Source organism: Helicoverpa zea, chromosome 4 (genome assembly GCF_022581195.2).
Source record: "Helicoverpa zea isolate HzStark_Cry1AcR chromosome 4, ilHelZeax1.1, whole genome shotgun sequence".
Taxonomy (NCBI): domain Eukaryota; kingdom Metazoa; phylum Arthropoda; class Insecta; order Lepidoptera; family Noctuidae; genus Helicoverpa; species Helicoverpa zea.
This window is the reverse complement of record NC_061455.1, coordinates 7,391,970-7,415,662: the sequence shown is the minus strand read 5'-3', so window position 1 is coordinate 7,415,662 and position 23,693 is coordinate 7,391,970. Positions and strand designations below refer to the sequence as shown.

Here is a 23,693-nt window from a genome sequence, read left to right as displayed (position 1 = left end):
ACGCTGTGAAATATTGTGAAAGAGACATAACTGTATTCTGTAGGTTATGACCATAATCCACCATGTTTCGAACATCATCCTCCGAGCCCTTTTCCCAACGATGTTGAGGTCGGCTTCCAGTTTAACCGGATGTAGCTGGGTACCAGTGCTTTACAAGGAGCGACTGCCCTATCTGACCTGCTCAACCCAGTTGCCCAGGCAACCACATACCCCTTGGTTAGACTGGTGTCAGACTTACTGGCAACTGATTACCCGTAACAACTGCCAAGGATGTTCAATGATAGCCGGGACCTACGGTTTAACATGCCATCCGAAACACAGTCATTGGTGTCTAAGATATACTTATGCTATATACTAGGTATGCTTTGAACATCTCCCAATAAAACTAACGGAATTCTTTCGAAAAGAATATGCCTCAGTCTGCATTTACAAGACATAAATTGATTAATATATATTCGGATATAATGGGTAGCTTTTCAGAGTGAATTGTGTTATAGGGGAAAAATTTAAAAGAAAACAAACAATCCTGACATTTCCCGTATTCTGAAAACAGTTAATACCTTCTTCTCGGAAGAAAATAATAAGCATTTGTATGAAAACGAGTAAAACAATTAATATTACTAAAAACACACTAGCTAACTTAAAACATTCTGAATTGTATAGAACATTGAGTATTTTTATACCGATTGATGTCAAATATTAAAGTTTTCCAGTACTCTTGTGATACTATCACGATATTTGTTCAAAAGTCATTCACGAACATTCATTACACTTACTTTACAGTAGTCGGGTAAAATAACAGAAAATAACACAGATATAAAAGTATCTGCGTAGCGTGACGAGATTGATGAGTTACCCTCCAGCGATTAGTAAGTAATAAGTGCGCCACAGAAAAAAACATGTTCAGTAAATCAAGATAATTTTAATTACCAACAGTATTGTTGTGATTGGATTTGTATCATTTCTATGTTTACGAGTACGATACCTAGAAGTATTAATTACATTTTGATTATGCTTTTAGTCCTGTTGTTTTTTTTCATTTGACAACTAATGGTTCGTAGTACTCATTCTATTATTACTTGTTACTATACATTACATACAATACGTAAAAACTACTACGCATTACCACACTGCTACGATTCGGCTACGCGGCGTAGCTACACTGCTACGCAGCTGGAGTCAACATTATCGACATGTTAATACTGCTATTTCGGGCAGTTACTAGGTTTCTACGAACTATAACATGATTAAAACACATGCACAGGTTAGGTAGGTTAAGTCTATTTTGGTCGTACGTATTATTGAGGGGAAGTGGTCTCTAAATTTAATTCAGCAGAATGTTTAAAGGAAATAACTTAGAACTTACTGCTATACTTGTCAAGTTCTAAATACAGTTTTTTTCTATGAAAACAGAACAATATGTTTTCTAGAGTATACAACTTTATATGGCGTATGTCTTGTCTTGTCTATCTACATTTAATATATGTGTTTCATGGTTGTGTCTTTGTACCATTGACGAAACTATTGTCGAGTAGTTTTTAAAGGTTTTCCTGTTTCTGAGTATAATCTGTTGATCAAAGTTCCACATAGTAAAGGAATACGCTAGAATCTGACTTTCATCAATTAATTCTCAGAGACTGTGCTTACATAAGTATAATATTAACTTAAGACGTTTGTGTATAAGTTGTGCTTTCTATTATTGTACCCATTAGAGGTATAGTGTCTCATACAAAGCTTACCAATTAAAACAAAATGATCGAGTATGAGTTTTACTCGCACAGGCACTGAGTTAAGTACAAAATATTTTTCTAACGAAACATACAATTTAAAATGTTTTAAGGGATCAATTTAACTTTAACGTAATTAATCTACGAGTATTGTCTAATTCCATGTCTTTAAAAGTTACTGAGAAAATTGGTATTTAAAGACAAACATTCTATAAAAGCTACATCTTCAGGCTACAATTAATAATCAAAATGAAAAAGACAATCGTTTTCACGACTGTAAATATAGCAATTCCCTGTTGCAATAAATTACGGTGTTCTCACAAATGAAACCTAGTTATCAATTGGCAATTACGTCAATTAATTTACAAAGTCGGTATTGCAAGGCAATCAATATGAATGACAGCTGACCCTTCTGTTCCCTTTAATTTGCACTTAAGCCATCTATTTCAGATGTCGTTGGGTAACATTAAGCCTTCGATTTAGGTGACGTCATTAGCTAACATTTTACCAAAGCTTAACATTTTTTCCCGAGCAGGGATTTACTTTTCTCCCTCTCAGATTTGTTACAAAGGTTTTTAATATTACTACAAAAATAACTGAAGGCCAAAAGTTGACGTTAAGCTTTTGAAGGCATACGTGTAACGGAATTAATACAACTTTTTGCAACTGGGGTAAAAATTAAAAATATGGTTTGAAAACTTTTAGTTGGCAATATTTTTGCGCGTTCATTTTACTCAAACAGTGGTGATATATGAATGTTCATACCTATCTAATATTAAAGATGATCAATTCAAAATATATTAATAGGTAGTAGGTAGTCGATTTCACCGGCATATATCAAGTATCATCAAATCCATTCAATAATGTTGGAGTGAAACATTCATTCATACATTCTTGAATTCATGTGACAATAAATACTGGTACAATTTGCTTCAAACAATTTACATGAGTTCTTATTACATTGCGTTGCATAAATTACGACCACTTTAATATTTTTACATAAAGTATATCTTTGGTTTCAGATGACGCGATCTTTCCTCGAGCGAAGCATAGTGAGTATTTGAGGTGAGTTGGTAAATTAGCGCAATCGATCATCCGCCTCATTCCGCGGGCGTCGCGGCGCCCGAACCAACTTAATCGACATTTAATGCGATATTTTTTCCATAAACTACTATATAACTTTCCATACACTCAAAACGGTCTCCGCTAGCGTTTTCGGTTAATTTGTAAAGAGCTTTCTCGTTCTTTTGTTTTGTTAAGAAAATTGAAATGTTTAGGGTTTGAAAAGTTTCTTAAATTATTCAGAAAGGTATTACTTATAGTAGGCTTACTCATTACGGAAAGGAAATTTTCAGTATAGGCCGTCGCTTGCCTTCGAAAGTATATTTAAACCGTAAATATAGCTCAATAAATGGTCAATTTTCCATGAAATTAAATGCATAATTAGTTGAATTAAGATTTTGTAACTAATACAAATTAATTGTTATCAACTGTAGATTGAGATTGTAGAAGAGATTATGTGCTTCACCGTATTCATATTGTGATAGGTCTTAACATGTTTTACAGTGTAGGTATGTAGTTTTCGGAATTAACTAGTCCCAGAGTTACCTAGCTTTGCGCCGCTTCTTACAAGACACACCATTCTCACGAACAGCTAAACGTGTTGTTGTATATTGATTAACGTACCTATGTGGTGCTGGCTTATAATGATTACATCTTGAGCATTCCTAACAAGAAATCAAATACCTTAGCAGGTCTTAGAAATTCCTCCGCAGCCGCGCTCCTTCTTTGAAACAGAAAAAGCTAATTAGTGTAAAATGTAATACTTAAGTGTTGATTGAAATATTCCAGAAACTATTATTATTACGTTTAAATAGAAATAGTTAATTAGTGAGTACGATAATAGCTCTTCCTGCCAATGACTCTGATGTCAGAGTCTCTGGGAATGTTCCCACGAGGTTTAGATATTAATTGAAATACTCGCGTATAGAAATCAGAGGCTGTTTATTTGAAACTAAACAATCATATTTTAACATTAGTTTATGAACGAATTTCAATATTCGTTTATGATGTTTAACTGTTTCAAAACAGTAAAATAAGTAAATTTGCCTTTCTGTCAGTTCCATTTTGGATATTGACCTGTTCTCGTTTCAAAACTAAACAGATAAATGCTTTAACGTGAAAATTTAAAAATGGACCAGTAAAAAAAAGGTTTTAGCTCACTATTGATCTAAAATGTAAAACAATAACTAGAATTCCATTTTAGACATTATGACGTAACAAAAAAAAAAACAAACAACATAAATGTAGCTCTAAACGTTTTATGAAAGCTTTTTGTGTCAGATTTCAGTTTATTTGAATTGCAATTACAAGTGGCCAGCTTTTTGCATTGTGATTTTATATATGTAACAACAAGCATTACATACAAGTATCTAAAGTAAGTGCTATGTATCATGTATGACCGTATTTCATTGGAGGCTTCATGCACATGCGAGCTGTAGACCTCTAAATCTTAAGCTAGCTGCAACTTTCCAGTTGAAGTAGAGAAGTGTAACTAATCATATAAAGTGGTACGTTTAGAGGAGTAACGAGCAGCCTCCTGGTTCCAAGTAAAGGAAGTATTTCGTGTTAAAATTCCGTACAATAATGCGTGTTCGACATGTACTCACAGTTATTTAAGTACATGTTCGAGCCACTCACTTTGTACTCAAGCATTAGCAACCCTTTACCATCTTCCGCGTCGTTGATATCGTAATTGCTTTCTGAGACGCAAAATGTATGGAGTTGCCCAAAATCCTATTTTGAGTAGTCAGGCATAATGTGGATTCCTAGAACAAGTCTACAAGTTCTACTTGTTTCACCGGAGAGGTACATGCAAACATAGGTATATAAAATTATTTAAAAAAAAATCGGGCTTAGCTGGCAGGAGCTGGATGCGAGAAGCTGAAAATCGATCTCAGTGGCGTGCACTTGGAGAGGCCTATGTCCAGCAGTGGACTGCGATAGGCTGATGATGATGATGATGATGATGGGCTTAGATATGCGTATTAGTTTAATTAAGTAGAATTAAATAGCTCTAAGCGAAACAGTACAGTACTGTTACCTATTGAACACTATACATCATCATCCTCCGAGCCTTTTTCTCAAACTATGTTGGGGTCGGCTTCCAGTCTAACCGGATGTAGCTGAGTACTAGTGCTTTACAAGGAGCGACTGCCCTGCCTGACCTCCATTATTGAACACTATACATTGTATTGTTATTTTTTACAATACATCTCTGTTTATAAAGTACCTATTTGTAAGTTGCCTTTATTGGCTACCACATATCACAATATAACTAGAGAGCGAAACGAATTTTTGCATACAAAAGCAGCTGATGGCCGGGATTAACATAATCCAGGGTACATTTCGATCGGATCTAGTGACACATGGCCTTTTTTATGACTCTATCTGCCATATGCTGGCTTAGCCTGGATATTCATTATAGTAGGCACATAATATCTGCCTAAAAGTTTAAAAAATAAATACCTATTTGTTCATAAAATCAGTTCTTTTGGAATTTTAACAGCCATTATAATGAAACGTTAAAACCCGAGGAAGACGTCGGGATTTGTCGTACGAGCTTTCTCTCAAACATGACGGGCTCAAGCAAACTGTCAGATGTTTGAAAGCACAGAGGGTATGCGAAGACGTAACGCGAGGGAATGAAATATAAAATCCATGAGTTCCACATGGTTTTATGTATGAATCTAAGGGCCGTCACAGCATGATAGTATCCTATAAAACAAATGTTGCCATTTGCGGATAAAATTCGACACGCACGCTCAACAAAAGCCACGGGAATGTGGTGCTGACCGCTGGATCCCCTATTGAAGATTATCCGCTTCGAATATCCGATTCGATAAATTCTATGTTGTACCGCTCAAAGTGAAGATTAGGTAAAACCAATATGTGATCTGGGAAATTTCCCATTCCGTCCTGAAAGTGTAGGAAAACAGCGTTCAGAGCAGAGCAATACCATAAGAGTTAACGGCGGGAGATGCGTTCCTATGGTTTTTACTCGTTGTGTTTTTAGTGGTCGTACCACCAGCGTGAGCTAAGTAAGATGTTACTTTTACTGTTATGTAGCCGTATTGACGCACTTCACGGAAAACATTCAAAGGCTCGGTTTTCCATTTTGCTGTGACAATAATAATATCATAAATGTATTTTTCAACAGCACTTCAAACGTACATGACTAGGATTTATAGTAGAAAGAGCCGAGGCGAGAAATAGGTTGTGTTTGTTTTTGGTAGATAGAAAAAAGTTATTAATGTTCCATCGAGCGGGTATATTAGCCATAGCCGGGCCATATTAGACAGAGAACCGTTTACAAAAAGGTAACTACAATAAATAATTACAATGATAAATTACTAAGGTTTCGTGAATTTCATAAGTTATTTTCCGTACGAAAGCCTGCATACATTTCTGACATAAACAGATGGACTAAGTTGTTGTGGCTATGTTTATGTAAATGTGTATACGCTCACGTATTCTAAGATTGAGCAATAAGTGTCAACACTAGAGGAAGGTGGGTATTCGCGCTAGATTGCCCCTCTCGTGTTTGTGCTCCAGTGGGGTGTCGTCAAGACATTAATGACTTCGTAATTATGAAAATAACGATTTCGCTCGTCACGCAAGATTGTAAACTATGTACATATTTGTTCCACTACGAAAACTAATTGAAAATTACAAGGATGGAAATTACAATGTTACGAGCGAAGGCAAGTTGCTAGTCCATAACTTATAGAACATGAGATTATTGGTTCAGGAAATACAAATATGGTTTGTAAATATTGGTTTAGTTTGTTCAATATTTATATACCTATAAAAATGCTGTTTGCCTTGCGGAACCGTAGGTACATAGAATTGATTGATTGGTTTCTAATGTGTTGGTATTTTGTGACACGTATGAACAGTGTTATTATTTACACTGACTTAAATACACCCATTATAACGAAATAACAAGTGGTATTGTTGGGGGTTTTATATAAAACATAGTACTACATGTGTGTTATTTTTTTTCTCAGTAGCCGCCAGGGCCTCCCAATTTGTATTCGATTATTATTATATGAAACTTAAAATGACAAAATGAAACGTAACAAAGGTTCGCTTTTACTTCTCTTCAGGGAAAACAACCGTTATTTTACAACAAAAAAAAAACATAAGCTCTGTTCATATTTCACACCTTTCATTCTACAATATTAATAGAGAAACTTTATAATGAAAATATATTTGCATATATAAGAGATAATGGAAATATTGGGTGTAGTTACCGCCGCCCTACTTCTACTGTTTCGCAGTTGTTTTAACTTGATTAATTTAGTATGAACTAGATGTAAAACCAGGTGCTTTACTGGAAACATAGAACAATAGGTTTTGTTAGAAACCGTTTTATAATGTTCTAAGAAAATAAAGTATTTAATTGTAAGGTTTGTGTTGAACAATATGTTTACAGAATTAACAGATGTTTTATAAACTTTTTCGGCCGTTATATCATCCATGTAATAATGTTGTATTTTTAGATAAATTGTGTAATCGTAGTTTCGAATTGCTTATTAATAAATCCATAGTTCAAGCTTTACCCACTACAGTAAGAAAGAGTAATAATGTTCACATATTATTAATTTCGTTATCACTTCCCCGATTTATATTTATATAACATTCTAATCTGTAACACGAAAAGTGAGTGAAAATAAATATTTTATCTTAGAACTTTCTGGAAAGCGGAGCTAGGTTAAAGACGGATTTCAGCGTTCAAGTTTATTTGGTCAATCGTATTTGTTCACAGCTTAGCTCTGTGTACATCTTAGTCAGTTGTTGCAATCTCGATCGGGACCCTAAAGACCTCACTACCTATTAGTATTCTTTCTTCGTACACTAGCAGATGAATTTGTCCGTCGTCATCAGCCTGTCGGTCTGTTTCAATAATGCTTACAAAGAAATTTCCCCTAAAATGTTAGTACGCACATATTGCACACTAGGGTCACGAACTTGTATGGGCTTCCTCTTACCTTGGCCCGGTAGGTGATTTGGATCGAAATGTGCCGACAAATGTATACAAAGAAAAAGAATGCAAAGCGAGCAAAAAATAGAATTTTAGTAAAAAATAAACCCTAATTGAATAGACATCAATTTTGCACATTATTTTCACAATACATATTAGTTTTGATTAATCTATTCTAATATTATAAAGAGGAAAACTTTGTTTGTTTGTTTGTTTGTCTATACTTCTATACTAATATTATAAAGAGGAAAACTTTGTTTGTTTGTTTGGTTATAATGAATACGCTCAAAAACTACTGAACCGTTTTTAAAAATTCTTTCACCATTCGAAAGCTACATTATCCACGAGTAACATAGGCTATATTTTATCCCGGTTCGGGCAGTAGTTACCACGGGATGCGGGTGAAACCGCGGGGAAAACGGCTAATTTGAAATAAAGTTGCAAACTTTGTTATGTTAGTATTAATTAACTTGAACTTCACTAGCTGAAATTCATTATTCTACTATGATATATTTATTTTATAAACGTGCACCTAAAATACTTAGTAGATACGTCCAGTGAACATTTACAATAATATTAGATCTATTTCGTAAGCTCGCTTGTTACCAAAAATAAATAAAATCGCTCCAATATTATTTCCTCGGGACTATTTATTATAGCTTATAACAAAGATTTATTGTTTCAATTTGGAAAGACCTTCCGCTATAAAATAACAAACATTTATTACAACAACTCGTAAAGATAAGTCCCTCCTTACTATTTTTAATGGCGTTTGGCCTTCTGAATTTATATAATATTTAATTATACTAGCGTTGCTGTAGAAACCAGAAGTGCCTTCTCAATATTAAACAAAGAGGATAAAGAAACACAACTATTCACCTTTTGAATAACAAGAAGTGACCCACGGCTCCGTACACAAAAGTAAATTAATTTTAACGTCCCACTAAAAGAGGCACAATGAGTCCTTTATTTTTCCTCGTAGGCCTGAAATACCCTCAGGATTAATCTTAAGCAATTGTGACACTTTGCCTACTAGCGAATTATCTCATGAATTGGAAGTGACCGATGCTATTACGTGTGAAATGATTGAATAAGTTCCCGCGCTACCCTTTTGTTCAAAGTACAAAATTTTTCACGAGAAAGTTCCGGATTATTGGAGCAATCCAATTGATTTTAAATTATTCACAGAGTTTTGTGGACTTAGGGATGAACCAGGGGTGATGTGTATTAAAAAAAACCCTTTTATCTAAAGGGCGAGTTTTTTGTTTGGAAGACTGTCAAATGATTCGACATTAACGTTTATTACAATGTATCAGCACGCTACGCTGGGATTATCTGCCTATAGATTTCCAGTTAGTGTATTTTAACCATAAATCTAGTACTGCGTCAGAGGGCAGATTCAGTTCGGCGTAAACGACTATCAAAGGATTAAAATGTGGACTAGCTTTGGCCTGCAATTTCATTATTGGACATAAATCGTCAGGACGTTTATTTACCCGTCCTCTATAGTTTTATAGTATCTTTATAGCCAAAATGTTTATTTTCGTTCCGTAAAAAACTGTTAATAGAAAAACAACATGAAACAAACAGTGTTTGTGAGCTACAGTTTATTAATAGTCCCAAGATAGCTATTTAAATGAGTACATCGTTCAGAGTGAACCCTTTTGCTGTGTATGTGTGCGAAGTATATGACCTCGTGTCCTACATTGCCCCCGCGGCATGCAGGCCTTATAACACGTGGAATCGAATAATCATACATTGCATATAAGGTACTCGTACGTGAATGAAACGAAACACGCGAGTGTTGCGTGATCGGAGTGGCAGCCATTAGGTGTGCACGTCGAGCCATAGAGTTGTGGGGGTACAGTGCGCCACAGATTTGTTGCGGTGCAATTAGGCGTGCCGTACAGTCGGCAGCGGCACGAGTTCAAGGCATATGCAAATGGGGCAGTGATTTGCGAAGGACAGTTGATTTTATGCATTGTATCTAAACTGCGATATATGTGACGTCGTATTTAGTAGCACTGACAGTGAGTTGTCGTGCACGGTTTCGTTGTCGCGACTTCATTTCATGCTTGGTTTCAAAGTGTTTTTCAATCCCCGCGGGAAATCACTTTGATTTACCGTAGTTGCGGAAACATACCGCTATTTTGAAGATATTCAAACATCTACCTACTACTTAATCATTATCTGAGTGAAATACGTTCCTCGTAAAGACAGGTTTTTTCGTTTTATCCGAATCTTTTTTTTTCATTCGGCGTCCGAGAAATGGTAAAAGACATTTGCGATCGAAATAAGGGAAAATCTAACGCTAATGGTAGGGTCCACTTTTTGAGCACTCATAGAGCACTTTCGATTTAATGATTGGTGAGAGTGTACTTTTAGTCAGAATAAGCTTCTACGCGTTATTCGAGGAAAAGGAGTTGAGATAGAATTCTATAAGATTCTAATCACATTGAAACCTTTAAAAGTGTAACAAAAATCCTGTTAGAGCGATAATGTGAACGTTTGTTTGAGAATATTGCTATCACCCGCACATTTAGCGAAAAAAATGGTGATTGTAGCATTTACTCCAACCTAGTTACCTTTTACGCCACCCACAGCGAAAGATTAGATTCCTTGCGGAAAACTACTGAGCACACAAATATTTGCATTAACATAGGTAGACAAAATAAACTCTTTTGCAAAAAAAGCGGGCACCTATGCGAAATCTTGGTTTTAAGGACTTTACATGTATTTGAAAGAGTTTTAATAACTACAGGATGTTACTAGCATCAAAAAATTTATCCAGGCATGCGTGAGAGTGTATTCTAAATTTGAATTTTGGAGAAATGCTAAGAAACTGGTTAAACCTTGCTCGGGACTAATTCCTGGTAGAAAGTTCGTCGGCGTTTTGAAAAGTTTTTGACGTGATTTTCAGAAAACTGATATTGCAGTTTTAATTAATGTTTAATGGACCTTTTTTTTACATCAAATTTTTTTTTAAGAACTATTCGTCTTTGATAAAATTGTCACCTACTTTAAATGGTCTACAATGATGGTTAATGGCAATGTTAAGAGTTTCGGTATTTTTGTGTAAAGCCTTCTATTGTTTAGATATTGTTCTCACGCGGTTTAAAATATCCCTTTCTTATAAATAAACACAATTTAGAGGAGGCTCAGTACTTTGGGCTGCAACAAAACCAATTTAAAGTTAGCAGTGCGGATCACAACTCATCTCCTATCAGACTTTGACATTTTGAAAAATTTTTAAATTCTACAAAATACAGAAAATAACGGATAGACTGTAAGCATGAGGTCTTAAGGTCTCGTAATCACTGATTTTTAAACTACTTCGCCTCTGGAGAAACCCCGTGGACCTCTGAAGATCTATGAGTCTGAGCGTTCAAATAACATGTTTTCATCAAACGGACATTTTGTTAAACAAACTTGCCTGCGCCGAGGTTTTTGTGTATCTACAGAACTTTCCTGCTTAAATCATGAACAATAATTGGCTACCTGCTCATTTGTTAAGAAACATACCTTCGGCCAATAATTTTGAATTCAAGACACTCTTTCAGCCAAAACATCGTTTATTTACCCGACACCTATGGAGTTATCGAGAGCTTCAACGCGGCAATAATTTTACTGTCTGGATAGGTTTAACCCTCCTCAACATTTTTCATATGGTTAATTTAACATTTATGACAAAGTTCGGTATTTTTTAAATGTCTATTGTATATGTCTATTGTATGTCTATTGTATGTAGTCTGATAGGACTGTGTTGTGAACGGCACTGCTGACTTTAAATTGGTTTTGTTGCAGCCCAAAGTAATGATACACCTCTAAATAGTGTTTATTTATGAGAAAGGGATATTTTTAACCGTTTGAGAACAATATCTAAACAATAGAACGCTTTACACAAAAATACCGAAACCCTTAACATTGCCATCAACCATCATTATAGACCTTTCAGAGCAGGTGAAAATTTTATCAAAGACGCATAGTTCTTAAAAAAAAAATTGATGTAAAAAAAAGGTCCATTAAACATTAATTAAAACTGCAATATCAGTTTTCTGAAAATCACGTCAAAAACTTTTCAAAACGCCGACGAACTTTCTACCAGGAATTAGTCCCAAACAAGGTTTAACCAGTTTCTTAGCATTTCTCCAAAATTCAAATTTAGAATACACTCTCACGCATGCCTGGATAACTCTTTTGATGCTAGTAACATCCTACAGTTATTAAAACCCTTTCAAATGCACGTAAAGTCCTCAAAACCAAGATTTCGCATAGGTGCCCGCTTTTTTTGCAAAAGAGTGTATTTGTATGTACTCTTACGGAGAATTTTGCCTACAGTTTCTAGGTAATATTAACTAGCAAACTAGTTGGTACATAAGTAGGCATTTTCAAGTACATATTTCAGAATCGTTTCAGATAAAAATAGTAACGTTATTATTATTTTATGTAGGTATTAGTTTATAAGAAGGTATTGTTATTAATAACTATGAATTTGTCTTTTCTAGGGCCTAATTTCTAGTTGTCTGAAATAAAGGTATGAATGAATAAAATAAAAAGGATCTACCTATGTTTGTATATCAAAACAGGTCGCTTATTGTATACTAGCGTTCCAAAAGCATCTCGGGTATACGACTTCCCACAGCCGGATAAAAACTAGCCACCTTTCTCAGGCGCTAGTAGACTATCTAAATTCTAATTACACATAAATCAGTTGAGTAGTTTTGGTGTGCATGTTTGACAGACAGACATGCAGAGCTACTTTCGCATTTATACTATTAGAGTCATGTCATCTGCATAAGTTACAAAAGCATGTCAGTATGAGGCATTGTCGTGAGTATCAGTCTCTTCGATTTGCTTTTTTTTTGCTCCACTTCGAAGGGCTTAGGTTTTGAGGGGTCTATGCCCATAATGGTCCCTAAAAGCAATTCAAAGCTATTTTTCCTATTGCTATCTTTCCACATACATACAAAAGTTACAATATTGTATACTTACAATCTTTTTAATATCCATTATGCAGAATTGTAGACTGCACTCTAAATTGACAGTTACAGGTGTCGCTAGCACAGTAAGTAACATACAATATCGAAACAGCAATTCTATAGAAAGCTTCATTGTCACATTTTATCGGAAACAAATAAAAAACAATTATGCTCTCGAGAGTATACCGATAAGTGCGCACGGTAACATTGAGTGTAATACAATTTCTTACCTGAAAGCATTGGTTGGAAACATCGCCAGACAAGTTGAAAGTTCTATTTAACCATAATAGCGGGGTTGAACAACAATGTCGGTATTTAGGTGCCCGAACTGATAACAGTATTTGCATAACAACCGCAAAGCTGTAAAGTAATATTTGGCACGAGAGCTTACCTCTACAAAGTCGTGGTGAGCTCCATTCGATCTCATTCCTTGTCTATCACCAACATATCGTATAACCTGCAAACCTAAGTTTCATTCTCATTTACAACCTTCATATAAAACGTTAATGGCATTGTCAAGTACTGTTAGAAGCCACTATGTAGTTTATAACAAATATAATCTCCACGAGGCTATAGCACTGTCTTTATATTATGATTCTATAGTAACCTCTATAAACTTCAGGGTATGGAACCATTTTTTTTCCTTTTTTCGGTCAAGCTGTAACGACATAAAGTTTATAGCCAGCCGCAAAATGTAACTAAGTAGGTATCTAATAAAAATATTTTTGTTGACGGCTAAGATATTACATATAAAATATTATTATTACGGGCCCCTCTAGGTAGTAACACAGAGTAGGCGTGAAGTAAAAACAAAATCTGAAATAGCACTTGTCCAAATATGTCTGTTTAGATACCTGAATGGATAAAAGTTCGAACGTACTCTATATGTTTACGTCTTTCTACGCAATATATGTTTCTAAATAATATTCATACCATATTTTTCATTTATAGACTAAAAGTCCTGACTTTCAAGACTGAAACTAATATTACTCAAAGCTACTATTTTAGTAGCTTTACATTTACTACAATAAAGTTATAGGCATAGTTATGTGAGTATAGCATAATTAAAGCGAAGTGTTTTTGTGCAGGGTGCCCTTGGTTCGGGGGATGACGCTGGGCGGTGAAGACGAACGCCGCGGCGCTGGGTGAGCAGGCGCAGGGGATGTGGGTGCTGCTGGTGCTGGCACTGGCGGCGGCCGCGTCCGCCGACTGCCCGCGCCACTGCGAGTGCAAGTGGCGCAGCGGCAAGGAGTCCGCACTGTGCGCCCGCGCCGGCCTCACCTCCGTGCCGCCGCGCCTCGACCCCACCACGCAGCTGCTCGACCTGGCGGAGAACCGCCTGCCCACCGTCCGCGACGACGCCTTCGCTGCCGCCGGCCTACTTAACCTCCAGCGCCTCTACCTCCCCGCTTGCAACGTACGGACCATCAGACAATACGCTTTCCGAGCGCTTGTTAACCTCGTCGAATTGGACCTCTCTCGCAACCGTCTGGAAGCAATACCTTCACATTCGTTCGATTCAATCCCCGAGCTTAGAGAACTGCGGCTCGGTGGTAATCCCATTACGAAAGTTGGGGACGAATCCTTTATAGCACTCCCCCATCTAGTACGCCTTACACTTAGTGCTTGCAAAATAGCCGAAATAGAGCCTCGTGGTTTCGCAGGACTCGAATCTTCTTTGGAGTATTTGGAGCTTAGTAAGAATAAACTTCAAGTACTTCACGTAGCGGTCTTAGCGCCGCTGCGGTCTTTGAAAGGCTTGGAGCTAGCAAGTAATCCGTGGGAGTGTACTTGTGCTCTGAGACCCATGCGAGATTGGATGATAAGAAAGAATGTCCCAGCAACAGTGGTACCCGACTGCGCGTTGCCACCACGGTTAATGTCTCAATCTTGGGATCGATTAGATTTAGAGGATTTTGCTTGTCACCCAGAAGTAAGCGCAGCAAGTCAATTCAAAGGCCTAGAAGGTGATGAAGTGACACTGGTTTGTCGAGTGAGTGGAGTGCCTGCACCGAGAGTTAGATGGGTCCGAGCGGGTCGTCTACTTGCCAACACTACTTCAAATAATGTCAATTCTGGTAGAGCTTTTATGTTACGTAGTGAAGGACAAACTAGTAATTTAACCATAAAATCGGCAGATTTGCAGGACGCTGGGTCTTACACGTGTAATGCCGAAAATCGTGCTGGCAAAGCCGAGGTGATTTTAAGTTTAGCAATAGAAAAGAAACCAGAAAATAAAAGTTTTGGTGGGCGCGCACTGATGGCCGGGATGGCCGTGTCAGCAGTGATAGTGTTAAGTTCGTGTTTAATAGGATTGTGTGTATACGAGACTCGTAAGAAAAGACAATTAGATAGATGGAACGAACAGATAGTGACAACTAATCATCGCGATGATAGTTACGATAAATTAGAAGCGAATTTCAAAACGAATGCGGAGGTGCCACGGGTGATAGCTTCTGATAGTGCTCGTAAAAGAGGTGACTATAGGAATGTGCCATCACATGACCCAGAGGATGAGTTCGAGGGGTATTTAAGAGGCGAGGCGCGGGAGGAAAGGGAGTGTTCTGTGACGCCGACGATGGAGGCAGGGTGGCGCAGGGCTGACTTTGAGCCGCCAAACTCAAGGGGTAACATTCCCGAACGAGATCTACACATACCACGGTTCAGCGACTACAATTTACGGTAATTCAATATTTCTTACGTAATTTATGATAATAATTGGTTATTTGATCTTGCCTATTATGAAATACAATCTCTATAGCATAAGCAAATGCGGGTTACAAAACGGTATTTTCTAAGCACTTTGAAGGTACTAGTATTTCTATTGTTACAAGTTAATAGTGACAAAGAGTATTCATATTTTAAATGGGATCGAAATTACATTTATGTAAAGCATCAAAGACTTTGACATCGTTAAATCTCAGTTTTGTGACGGTGGCGACTAGAATACATATTTACGAGTACCTATACCTATTCAGAGTCGCAGAAAACAATAACAGATAAGGGACAATATGACTTGTTCGAAGTGAGATGAAGTTTTACTGCGGTGTTTGCGAATTCTATCAATATAGGACAATCAGAAATGTTCGTCTCGTTAACAAAAGGATTATTACCTTCAATATAATATTTTATGTTATAACGTAAAGCATATTTTGTTGGTGTGAAAATTTGAATAGGTAGATTATATTAATGTAGAAGATAAGATCCTACCGTGTATGAAAAAGTAGGATTGGAAGTTTGATTTAATACATTAAACAGCCTTGACAATCCTATTTGGTCAATAAACGTTTATGTGTTGGGTTTTTATGTCTGTAAGGGCTTATGCTAAGCCAAGTGCCTAAATCGCAACTGATTGCGAACCTACTACAAATTAACGTGGGTCGTGGGGCGAGCTCGTGATGAAAATCTCCCCAAACCTAGAGAGCACGAGAGAAAATTAGTTCAGTAATTATTGTCTAATCCTCTTGGTTTAGTAGCTTAATGTCTCAGACAGAGAGGTCTGGGCTTCAATCGGGGGAAGGAATAATGTTTATTTTGTAAATTCTGAATAGTTCAATTGTCTTTGTTCGTCTTTGGCGGACGAGTACAATGATTGTGCCAATCATCTCTCCATGTGTGTATAGTTTCGATTAGTGAGGCAGTCGGCTGACTGCTGATTGCTCCGAGCCCTCTGGCCGCTTGCAAGATATTGATTTAAGCAAAACAATGCAACGGAAAATACGTATCGTCACACAGTCATTATTTTCCATTGTTTTATTCTATTCCATTTCCATGTGCCATATTTTAATTAAACCCGTTCGTTGTTTCAGATCTGATGCCACGTCAGAGTCAGTGCAGAGCTCCAATTCTACGGGAATGATGAGTGCCCATGTAGAGATATTATCTGAAAACAGTCGGTTTAACAACAATGGGCGCACATGTCCACGTACGCGACCTCGCGAGCGCCTCGACAACGACCTGTCTGGTAGTGACAGCGAAAAGAATTACCCCGACCTCATCGAAATGAGTGCTCTAGGAACCTCCTCGTACCTACGAAGTGAAATGAAACATGATCCATACTACTTTTACACAATACCACGAAAAAAGGATGGCGATAGTCGTAGTCCTCTCCTTAATAGTCGGAGAAATAGTTCTGGTGCAGACTCTGCTAGTTTTTTGGATAGAACTTATGAAAAAAGCAGGCAAAGATCTGGCAGGAGGTCGAATAGTTTTTTAGATCTTTCCACAGGTGGAAATAGAATTCGTCGAAATCCTAGTCTCCCGGCTTCTCCTTCAAGGGAGCAACCTACTGTGCCCTCTGCCACACCACTCCTTGACCTTTCCGGGTTACGGGATTATTCTCGGACAGGTCAACCTATTGAGGACTTTGATTTCCGAGCTTCGCAGTTGGAAAAGTTCCTTGAAGAATACAGAAGTTTGAGAGAACAACTTTCAAGGATGAAGGAGACCCGGGAGAATTTGCAACGCAACCGGGCTTCAGACAACGACGAGTTGCGGTCTATACTGAAACCAAAGCCTAGTATAGCTGTGACAGAGACCTCGTCCTCGGTGGCTTTAGCAGATGCTGCGTCTCCGCTGGCTCTAAGCCCCTCGGAGTATAAGCCTTCACAGCCGAGACCTGAGTGGTTGACGTCATTACTATATCGTAATTAAGTAGATGTTTTGTAAATATTATCACGTCTGATTTAATAGACGAATATGTGATCGGACATTTATAATAATCTACTAGACATGGGATGACTTGTGATTAAAGTGACCCAATCATGAATTGTTAGAAAGTTAAGAACTTGTAAATAAATGCGTTCATATTTGAACTGATGTTGATAAGTCATTAAAAATAATTGTTTGTAAGAAAGTGAAAACATGAAAGCATAATTTCAAGTTGAAATAAATCATTTTCAATGTCTCAATTGTTTTAGTAAGCTATTGTAAGAGGACCAAGTATCAAACATTCTGAAAGGGTAAGTATCAATGAAAGAAAAATAAATCCTCGGTGTCAGCACACCTCGTAGAATGTACGTGGAAAGTGTTATCACTGTAAAGGGAATTGAAGAAAGACGTTTGTTCGAGCGTGGGATGATAAGGTTTCATAAATAATTTAGCTGAACAGGTGAATTATCTGAATGCCCAAAATAAAAGTCTTAAATTGCTAATAGTATTAAACGTCAAATATGTTTAATGTAAATAATATCAATCAAATGTTACATAAAGGTACGAGCGGGCCCACCTACAAACTTTTCCAACTTACGTGGGTGGGTAAGCGGATAATACATTCTAACTTTCCCCAATTCCAACATCAACATAAAAACGTTTGAAAGAAAATTTACAACTCCTTCAAAGTCGTTTATGTTGAATTTGATTATTTTATAAAAGGTGTACCCTATGATTTCATCAACGTTAGTAAAAAAAGTATGGATCAACTAGGCAACTATTACTAGGCATTCACGTGGCTGAAATCGGGGAAACGACTTCAGAAAGCTAACAAAGTTGATATAAAAGTTGTCGGTACCGCAGTCGTTAGTGTGCGGTTCGTCGGAACATGTTGGATGTCAGTCACATGCTGCGAATACTTGCCAGGCCGCTTTTCACTTGTTTTGATGACAAAGACTTGAAAAGAAATATTAAATATCTAAAATAGTTGTAGGCACATATTCATTTTGCGTAACTATAAATTTCAGCGCGTAAATGATGTTTAACTGAAAATGCACGCATCATTAAGCTCTATTTGTGGCAAATTTGACTGTCGACCTTTTGACTGCGCTATAAATACAATGGATGAATACATATACAAAAAAACATCTTTTGATATTTTTATGTAACTAAATTGTTGATGAAATCATAAAAACTACATATTTTAAGTAAGAATTTTTCTACTATAGAAATGCTTTATTCGCAAGGCTATGATTGCTATTTATGATACTTACGTAACAAGAAACGTCAATACCGATCCTTATATAAAACAATGAAATCAGGCAAACCAAGACAAGCTTGTAGACGTGGTCGGTCCAATCAAATCAATGGTAGCGGTCGCTCATACAGAATACGTGTCTGTGGCAATATGCTCTGTTCCCTCACTTGAATTGGTTACCCACATGGTTTCCATTGAGTCATCAACTACGGTAAGAAACAGAACACATAAGGTCTTTGTGTACGGGCATCAGATAAAACCTAAGCTTTTTAAGCGTCGACATTCCTAACTTGGCTAATCTCGGATGAACACAAACGATTGAATATTAGTATTCCCACTAACTTGGAAACGGTGGCGAGATGAGTCTAATTATTGAAATCTAAAGTTCAATTGAAAGAGATTGGAGGAAAGTCTAGATTAACCCAGGAGAGGAATACGATAAGATTATTCAACAGTATTCCAATCGTCATTAACATTGCAATCTAGCAATGTAAATTCCCCATTATACAATAAAGTCAGTGCTTTAACAGTAGTAACGACCTGCTTTGATATTTGAATGAACGCTACTCACCATTCCCTTTTGTTTGGAAATGCAAACGTCTTGTTGCAATCTATATTCAATGGCTTTTGAAAGCACTTCAATTAGGAACGGTACTCCTTTGGACAAGGAATATTTCTGGCTCAACTCTATTCATAAACCTAGAAGCTTTTATTATTCACAGCTAAACATGGACTTTAATAATTCGTGATTTGTCAAAGTGGAAAATATTTAGAGAGCTATTATATTCTGTTTGGCCTTTATTTCACAAGATTCAAGAATAAGTTTGTAAGGTAAACATTATTTGAAATAGAAAATAATGATGGATCTTGAGAGGCACTTCAGCCGCTTTAGAAGTGGGCCTCTTAACCTCGGGGCCATCACGATAACACTTTTATATGATGCAAGATTTTATCAAATTTCTTGAATAAGAATAAAAAAAATGGTATGAATGTACATTTTAATATTATTTGCGCTCCAGCACTATAGGGTTGAAGGTCAATTTGTTAGTGTAGGAATTTAGCTAACACAAACTTTGTCAGATTCAACAAACTCTGGGTCACTTACTATGAAATGTACATTTTTTATTTGTGAAACAAGCTTACATTTTAACGCATTCTATTAAAACACTCTGTAGTCATTGTACACTGTGGAGCTGGTTCTGAATAAAACAAACATTTTTAGAGGAAGAGATAAATTCAAAATCGAATTGCGGGGTTTGTTCGGCGCGTCGCTGCTGGGAGGTACCAGATACAGCCATAAATTAATAGGTACGGTAAGTAAGCAAGCCTGGACGGGAACAACGCAAAACTAGCTTGTAAATAGTACAAAGTTTAACAGGACAACAATGTAGCTGTTTGACATTTTGCTTTGTCAGCCAAGTGAAAATGATTGGTATGCCAACAACAGGCGGACACAGCATATCTGCACAGAAAATAAGCTTAAAGGGTGAAGAGAGGGAATATTAACTATTTCTTCAAGGAAGGATTCTAATAGATTGTTAGACTAAGTTTCTAAGATCATGATGTAAAATTAAAGTCAGTCGGCAAAGTGAGTTTGGCAAGTTTGGAACTTACGCGTCTTGGCGCTTGATCAAGACTTAATACCAAAATTATATTATGCCTAGTGTTTTATTATTTATCCATACTATTTCGATTCAGTTTTATGAATAGGATTAGAAAACTGAAAGTTTGTGTGTATGTAAGTATATGTTTGTTTTTCTTTTAACCTAAAATTACTGGATGGATATATATGAAACTTGGCAGATATATAAGTAGCTCATCTATGGGCTCACACAATCAAGCTTCTTCTTCCTCGGGAAATAAATAAATGACAATCAACTTATGAAATCCTCGCAGCCGTATATGAAGGTACCTACATACAACGTTTGAGAACAACTCAGCATTTCAAATAGCTAGACATTTGTCCTATTTCCTCGAGGAAAATGTTATTCAAGCAACCTTTCCAAAATATTTTCTATTTGGAGCTAAATAAAGCAGGAGAGGTATTTGATCCATTTAGAATAAATGAATCCAATTTATTGATAGTTTGGTTTATACTAAATTGTAAGGGACAGTTGAATCATATTAGGGCTTATGTTTTAAGCAAAAGGTTGGAGGACGCTATTAGTAAATCGACACCTAAACCTTTAATAAAATCTTAAGACAAAAAATTTTAATCAGTTCCAACTATCTAGTTTCAAAATCTACAAATTAATTCAGTTACCTAAATCAGTTATGAGAATTTTATTCCACAAGCAGCTTATGTTTGAGTGTGGACGCCAACAGTTTTAGAAGATCTAAAGTTTGTTTAACTGTTGAACTAGATTAGGCCTTCTCAGTATAAACGCTTACTCCAACAAACTCCACGTCCATTCTTGGCTCAAGTACAATTCTCAAGAAAGGTTCTCAACCGTTCCGTACACGATCTAGAATAAAATATCGGTCTACGATAAAATACTGTATGAAGTTATTCTTTTTTATTGTTTTGGGCTCCGAATTATCCTAATCTCGTTCAGTAGGTATTCAGGGCTTGAGCTTTCTAGTAGTTTGGGCTGCTACCCAACCAACCCTTAAATAAACCTACTACTATTTTGGGTAAGAGTATTTTTAGACTATGCTGGGTTAAATTAATCGATATGAAATAAAAGAGTTCATCGAAAAATATTGCATTTTTCCATCGAAATAGTTTTTAACTTTGTGTTCCTGATCCGTAGCTGAAGTATGATTTGGGCTAACTTTTTATATTCAGATGAATATAAAGCTTTATTCGTTACAGTTATTTGATATTAGTTTGTTGTCGTAGTAGGTACTTGTAAGGCATTTAATGTTGAAACATATTTTATTTCAGTATTTTTTTTATTTAGAAGTATTCGTAGGTATAGTTGCATAACAATAAGGTGTCCATAATTCTTAAATATGGAATCCATAACATCAGTTTATGTACATATTTGGCGCAAACACAAACCATTTGAGAGAATCCACCCATCTCTAAGATAGCGAAGCTTATTACCTCTCGTCCAACCAGCAGCATTCATCAGATCAAGAAACAAATAAATAGGCCCAAAGCGAGACAATATTTAGAATTATGGCGCGGAATTCCGTCTTTGTTACTTACATTTAGTATGCAAGATAGCTTTCGACGAACTAGGTAGGTACGCAATGTTTTAACAGTATTCATGGAAATATTTTCAATGAACACCGTTTAGTCTTTCAGTTTTATTACAGCGCATACTCAGGTGCTTTTAGCGAGACTCAATAATTTTGTAAAACTAACGAACCAAAAGTATTCAGGATAATACTGGCTTAGTGCCAGCGGCCGGTGGAGTTTCACACGCGCTATCCGACGACACTTTGTACCAATTGATGAACTAGTAACTTGATCAATTACGCTTTATTGAAGGGTATGTATTGGACTATTTAGCGTCGGCAACTCATAATTACAGGCCGTTGCTGGAAGTTCTTAATGGGGGTAGTTTGTTACGCATCAAATCTAGTCAGCTTCGGTAATTATTTGCTTCATAAATGGTAGCGGAACAAAAACCAATACCGTTACATTCTTTTACATTTTTGTTATAGAATTTTATTTCTTGCGGTTTTAATATTATGGAGACTTCCATCATCAATATTTGACATTTAAAGATCAAATTATTATAACGGGATTTTATTAGCACCATCAGCTTCAATCTAAAACCTGTAATGGATTTTATTACAGCCACAATTTAATTTAACTATACAATGCGCTGTAAAAAAAAAGTCCTACATCCTATTACTAATTTTTCTGTCGTTAAAACTCCAATTAATTGCCGAATTTATAGTAGTTCAGTCCGTTATTTATAGTGCCGGTCAGTTAGTGCACGAAAACAGGCAAAAATAAAAATAGAATCGGTTCAGTGCACGAACATGATGCTAAAACTGTGGGATCTAAATTACGGAACCAATAGACAGTGCGAGAGTTCGCAATTACAGCTGTCCGAACGAATTGTGTGTTCGCCAATAAAAGCGATACTTTTATTGTTGCTGTAAATTGCCTTTCCGTTGTCGGGACGATGTCGTCGCGTTCCCGTTGCGTATTCTAGCAATAAGTTCATGTTGATTTAATGTTATTGTCCTGCGAATCCGTCGGCAGACGGGGACACGCCGGACAACTCTAATACCATGCACTTCTATTCATTATTCAGATTACGACGTACGTGGATGACGTTGTCTTGTGTAGCCTTTGTTTACAAATGAACTAAACCTTGACTTTATGAATTTGGGCTCGGGTTTGGTTAGTTCTTTACAAATATGGATCATATCAATTAATGTTTTCTTTAGGAAATAAAATAACCTGGTAAGAAATGTTGTAATAGCGACTGTTTGTTTCGTTTTGCTATATGAGGTTTCGCAACACTGGGATAAGTGTTATTAAAAACTCTAGAGATGTGTGTGTGTCATTACGGTGTGTTCGATCTTCCATAACATTTTTACAAGAAAATGAAAATATGAATCGAATAGGTCATATAATGGGTAAAATCAGTAAAGCTTACTTAGAAAATAAATTGTATAGCTGACGTCTTTATTGCTGAAATATAATAGGATAATTATTGTTAATGGCTTCCTTGAATTACCGCCTGAGAAGCCTTCCTTAGCCTGCTGTCATGTGGTGGATTATGCTACATGCTAGTTAATTAAATTTGAGTTTATTTAATTTACCGTAAAGACAATCAAAGTGATTAACGTGCTTGTTTGTTATAAGTTTTTACTTTTTTAGGTGTAAAGGTATAAATATTTGAGCTAGCAGTTTCCCTCGCTTCTGCCCGCGTCCCGTGAGAGCTACCGCCTGCACCGGGATTGAATATAGACTCAAACTCAAAATGAATATAAAAAATTTAAATAACGCCTTACTATATACGCCGTATTTATTTTCAGGTTAATTAAATTATAGGTTCATAATTATATCTATCTATTGACAGAATAAAAGTAAAACAATCTATTGCAATTCTAGTAACAAAACA

At 36.5% G+C, this 23,693-nt stretch overlaps 1 protein-coding gene across 1 annotated transcript in view; it reads left to right on the top strand.

Moving 5' to 3' along the window:
• Positions 1-17,658, top strand: part of LOC124629785 — a 54,583-nt gene extending 36,925 nt beyond the window's left edge. Inside the window, exons 2-4 of the mRNA XM_047163345.1 lie at positions 2,750-2,792; positions 13,841-15,434; positions 16,562-17,658. Coding sequence (XP_047019301.1) covers positions 13,915-15,434; positions 16,562-17,405 — 2,364 coding nt within the window. The 5' untranslated portion in view covers positions 2,750-2,792; positions 13,841-13,914 and the 3' untranslated portion in view covers positions 17,406-17,658. The remainder of the gene's footprint in view (positions 1-2,749; positions 2,793-13,840; positions 15,435-16,561) is intronic.
• The last annotated feature ends 6,035 nt before the right edge of the window (positions 17,659-23,693 follow it).